At 45.6% G+C, this 5,668-nt stretch overlaps 1 protein-coding gene across 1 annotated transcript; it reads left to right on the forward strand.

The window, feature by feature from the left end:
- The first annotated feature begins 2,125 nt into the window (after nucleotides 1-2,125).
- On the forward strand, nucleotides 2,126-3,599 carry LOC140681424 (TOG array regulator of axonemal microtubules protein 2-like). The gene is made up of 2 exons (XM_072921237.1): nucleotides 2,126-2,222; nucleotides 3,101-3,599. Exons 1-2 carry the CDS (start codon nucleotides 2,150-2,152, stop codon nucleotides 3,334-3,336), a joined length of 309 nt encoding a protein of 102 aa, XP_072777338.1. The 5' UTR covers nucleotides 2,126-2,149; the 3' UTR covers nucleotides 3,337-3,599.
- Nucleotides 3,600-5,668: the final 2,069 nt, after the last annotated feature.

Below are 5,668 nucleotides of genomic sequence, written 5' to 3' on the forward strand. Positions count from 1 at the left end.
AGCATGGCAATTATTATCCAGATTAAAAATGGGTTTGCATGGGGAACAGAAGTATCAGGCTGGGTTGGTTTAAACACAGGATTTTTTCAACAATACATCTGTAAACTCCATCTTGTCTTACACAGGCACAACTCTGGCTACTCATTTCCATCCTTGTCCCTATTCCTCTTGGTAAAGACAGTTCTCAGCCTTCTTGGGGAGCCTTTTTTCTCTTTGAAAAAGGAGGAAAACAGCTAAGGACAGATCTCTGCCTTCTCCTCCCAGTAGTTGCTTTTTCCCTTTTTCCAGAAAAAGGTGTCTGAGAATGTGGCTGTCAAGGGGACTGAACCTGCTCTAATGAGAGCTGTACAGCACATGGCATTTCAGAAGTCCACCTTTTACTTAGAGAAGTGGTCTGGATCCTGGAGGGGTTGATTGGAGCCCTGCACTTCTCCAGACACAGATTCTGAGACAAACAAAATAAAACTTAGATCTCCTCCAGCCATAGTTTTGGAAAAATCATAATTGCCCTCAGTATTTGAGGCAACTGTATAGAAAAATGGGCATTGTAAATATCTGCTTCCATACTTGTAAAGCAAAGGTAGCCTTTTGCATTAATAAATAGAATTGATTTAATGATTTATAGACGGAGAGAAATGCCATAGGAACTATTCTGTCCCCAACCAAAACACTTAAAAACAGAAGAAAATCATTCAAGCAGCATGAGGTTGTACAACCATTCCAGTGAGTGTCCCACAGGAAAACAGTGAAATTGTGCAAGCAAGTGCTGACCTGAGAGAAAGGATCCCCTGAGTGCTGCATCCACACTTCAAACAAGGACATTTTAATCCAGCTTTCATGTTGCTTGTTCTCTTCACAGATTTTTGATTATTTTGTCCTGAGAATATGTGACAGCCACAAGAAAGTGAGGCAGAAGGCGCTGGACGTGCTGGCTGAAATCATAGGCCTCCTGGATGATGCCATGAACCCGGTGATGATCCGCTTGGTAGAAGGAATAGCAAAGAACCTGAGCTCAAATGATCCCGGGGTTCATGCTGCAGCTGTGAGAGCACTGGAAGAATCCGTTGCTCATTTAGGTGAGGCTGAGCCCTGGCAGGGACTCCCCTCAACTGCGTCTCCATCTGTCCTACACAAGAGAACACTGAGTGCATTGACAGCTGCTGTTGACTGTGGAATGCTCCAGCTGACACCCACCAGAAGCTCTGGAGGTGCAGCCCTTATGCACCAGTCCCCCAACAGGCTTGCATGTGACCAGCATTTCCCAAAAGTCCCAGGAGCCCTTGGCTCTGTGCTGCTTGTCTGAAGAGCAAGTCCTGGACTACAGCTTTGCTACAATTCAGGGGCAAAGGGGTTTTGGAGTTTGCTTGGGCCCCGTTTGACTTCCCAAAAGAACAGCTTGGCTGTTGGCATGAAGGGACACTGGCCCATCAGAGCTTCTGCACAGCAGCCACCTGGAAGGCTCTACATTATAGGCATTAGCTGCCTATTTTCCCTTTTTCTTCTTTGTCTTTTTTCAAAGGGGAACTTACAATTCACCAAGTTCATTTCTTTATAACAAACAAGTCTAAATCCAGCTGTCAATGGTGTCTTGTTCCACATATTGTTTTGCGTGGGGCAAGATTGCTCTAGCAAATACCTACATGGGCACTGGCTGCTCGAAATTCCTTTGCCACACAGATTTATGTCAGCTCTGAAAATGGCTGAAAAATTGAGTGTTTGAAGAGGTCTCCAAGGGGCATTTCCACTTTCTCCACCTCAGCTGCTCTGTGACTCAGGAACTGCCTGAGTCAGCGTCTTTCTGTGTCCCAAGGATGGGGTTCTTCCTTTTTGCTGTGGGATACAAACCCTTTTCACTGCTTACATGTGACTGACCTCTTGAGATCCCTGATGTGAAATGTTTTAACATAGCTCCTGGTACAGAAGACAAGCTTGGATTTACAAATGTGAAAGGAGAGCTTTTCTTTTGGGATTTTAAACCCTGCCAAGTAGGCTGGAAGGAAAGATGAAAAGGGTTCAAAAATCAGCAGAAATTTACTTTCTTGTATAAAATGTAGATGCTCCTGCCCTTTCCCTCCTCACTGTCCTTTCTCCTATGACCTCAGAAGAGTGAGCAAAAACATGTGTTTCACTTGTAGATAAAGTATCACTGATGAAAGAGTTCAGCCACCAATGGAGCCAACTGAGTGGCCAAGCTCTGCTGGATGTCGCAGAGTGTATCGCAGGTATGGCCTCCAAATATACTGCTGGTAGTAAATTTTTGTCTGTGTTTGATATAGTTCAGTTCAGAAAATGAGCAGAGAGATTTCAGAAACAATGTGAGAAAAATACTTGTGTTTTGGTTAAATTTCAATCTGCTGTGTAGCATTTTTCTCTCTCTATGCCCATATTTCAGTGGACATTAGAAGAAAAAACGCCATTAACACTGGGAGAGGAAATGTCATTAAAATGTGGACAGTCCCAAATGCCACAGCAATGGGGTCTGGGTAATTAAGACACGCTGAAGTTTGAAACAGCTCTGTGTTGGGAGCTACAAAAACATTCTGCCAAAGACACCAGCTAGTCACTGATGTTTCTAATCCAGCTGTCGAGCAGCAGCCATCTCTGGTGGGCTGGAGCTTTGAAGTGTGTTCTAATACTGCCCTTTGCTGTGTGCCACTGAGCAAAGGGAAGAGTCAGATTAGACTTTTGGCACTTGAAATCAAAGTCACAAACATGGAGTCATCCCTTTTACTAGAAATCTTTCAATTGCCTCTCTAGGGTGCATTTCCAAATCTTCAGTGTGGGTTTAGACAACTCCTTAATGGGAATAAAATGCAATTTGACATTTCAGTCATTGTTCATGCAGAAACAGATTGTGAAATAATTTAGTAAAGGTACAAAGTCTGCCATAGGTACAAGGCTCTGGTTGGAGAAATTAGTCCTGAGGGGTTGGTGGTTCTGTTTCAAGGACCACCAGCTGCTTTGCCCGTTTCTGGATCATGGGGCTCCATGTGCTATTTCACTGATCTTAGCCAGAGAGGCTTCCAAGAAGCAAAAGCAGAGGTAGATCCTTGTTTGCATGGAGCTTGGTGGGTAAGAAGCTGTGCCTCTCTCCCGGCAGAGCTCGTGGAGTGGGTTTATGCCAGGAGCCCTGAAGTCGTCCAGCGCTATGCCCTGCCCGTGCTCTGGTCCTTCCTGGACAACAAAGCGCTGCCTGTCCGCAGTGCCAACATCCGCACGGTGGCCACCAAGCTTGCCCTGGCCCTCTACGAGGCGATGGGCAACAAGCTGAAGAAATGTGCAGCCAGCAAGCCTCCACACATGCGGGAGAACCTCTCCAACATTTTGTACTGCTGAAGGCAGGATGTTCTCCAGGAAGATGACCAAGTGCTGAGTTGGACACCTCCGGATTTGACTTCTTAGCTGTGCCAAAAATGACAAAACACTAAGGAAGGGTGTGCATCGGCCCCCGCTCTCTCCATCGCCCTTCCTAGTCATGACATGGGGGGCCTGAAGAAACTCCAGACTGAAGACAAGGTGAAGGCTGAGCATGGATCAGCCTCAAACAGAGGTGAGGGGGGAGCTGGGCCGCTCTCTGGAGGGAGAAAGGGTCCTGTGGCAGCCCAGAGAGCCTGTGCACATTGCCAGGGAACAGCTGTGCCCCTGGCGTGCTTCAAGGGGCTGCCAGCAGGAACATGTTTCCCTGTGCAGCTGTTTAGAAGTTGGCAGGAAATGTGTCCCATGAAATCTACAGCTCAAGCTGCTTTAGGTTTGCATTGTGGCATCTGTTAAAACTTTGTGTCTTCACTTTGCAGACCTGACTGGCTATCCTCTTACCAAGAGGTTTTCTCTGGACACTCCTGATTGTCTCTTACCCGCAAAGTCCTTGTTTCCCATCCAGAAGAGCTCTCATCCCTCCAAGCTCAGGAAGAAGCTGCCGCCTGCCTGAAGAGTAGTTGAAGAATAGGATTTATGCATTAGTCTTCATAGATACAGATATACATATGTTCTGATATTTAGATGTAGTTTTGATTAAATGTATTTTGATTGTATCTTGAAATTTTATGACATATTTTTAAGTGTATATATTTTAGTTTTATTATTAAAAAAAAAGGTAAATAAATAAATAAACTTTAAATAAGCCAAGCGGAGAATGTGAGACCCAGACCTATCTAGCCTAGAGGTTATGGGAGTGCAGCTCACTCGATGTGCCAGTGTCTCACCACATCCTTTCATCACTGGGCCTCTCCTCTTCCTCTTTTGACACATTTTCTTTGTGTCATTTGTGCTGCTCTTTGTCATTTGACATTACAACTCAGCCACCCATTGACATGTCTGGGGGACAATGGACCCACAAGATCCTGTCTAGTCAAAAGTTTTCCATGTAGATGTATTCTGTGCTCACAAAAAGGCCTGAGCAAAGAAATCAAGAGGAGTGTGCCCAAATCCCAAAGCTTTGCTCCTTTGCAACGTGACACAGATCTGGCTCACGGGTGTTTTTAATCACAATTTCATAGGTATGAAGAGGACATGAGAAAAGATGCACTGCTTTGGAAAAATCATCTGTATGTATATTTACCCAGGAGAGCAGTCCAACTGTGTTGTTTGCAACCTGTTTGCAGAAGGATGATTGGACTGTGAGTCCAATAACAAGTGACAAGGGTTCCTCAAATCTTTTTACACTCCAGCCTGGGTGCCATTCAGACCACAGTTATAGGATAATACTGTAGTACATCCCACACACATTCTACCTCCAATAAAAGCTTGGCTTGTCTTATTAGAGTGAAATAAATAGAAGAGTAATAAAATGAACAGTTACACTCGTCACTTTGGAATGACTCTCCTGCTTTCCAGTGTCAACCCTGCACCTCATGCTCCCAAGGCTTGTTACAAACAAGTGTCCGAGATTGCTTATAAATTCTTTGGCAAGGTTCAGTAAAAGCCAGATTGAATATTGAGCAACAGCTCAACAAAATTCAATGGTAGCACTCACACTATTACTTACTAGTCGATTAAGGCACAACAAGGAAAAGAAGTAACAAAATACAGTCAATCAAACAAGAAATGTACTGAGAACTATACGTGTGTGTGTGTGTGTGTGTGTTTGTGTGCATTTGAGAAGGGGACAGAAAGAGCAAGGATCCAAAGGAATACCACCTAAAAGCTTAACAGCACTCAAGCTTAACTCCAGGTCAGCTGGAGCCTCCAGGAGTGGGGCTGTTGGCCCAGGATCCATTGTTGATGGGTGATCCTGCCAGAGCAGCAAACCTGCGAGCTCGCTGGCTCTGAGAGGCCCCACGCAGAGGGAGGCTGCTGCTGGCAGCCGCTGTGCTCCAGGAGAGCTCCAAGGGCCTCCTTTTGGAGCGCTGATTATAAAATAAGATGCTTCACCATGGCTGCGCTTTGGGTCAGCAGCCTGCCTTTGATAGTGGGAGAAGAAGGATGTCGTGCCACTGAGGCCAGAAAAGTGGTTTCCAAGGCTGTTCACAGAACACCCCAGGATCTCGTTAGACAGCACAAGTTCCTGGAGCACTCAATGTTTCTGAAAAGCTCCAGAGGAGCTGGGTCCAGGGGCTGTTCAGCAAGGCCGAGGCCTGACAAGCCTTTCTCAAATCACTGTGTGGCCTGACAAGGCCGGGGGGATTCACCACCACAATCTGAAACATGAAGTTTGGATGTAGGGTAAAAA

This window comes from Taeniopygia guttata, chromosome 35 (genome assembly GCF_048771995.1).
Source record: "Taeniopygia guttata chromosome 35, bTaeGut7.mat, whole genome shotgun sequence".
Taxonomy (NCBI): Eukaryota; Metazoa; Chordata; class Aves; order Passeriformes; family Estrildidae; genus Taeniopygia; species Taeniopygia guttata.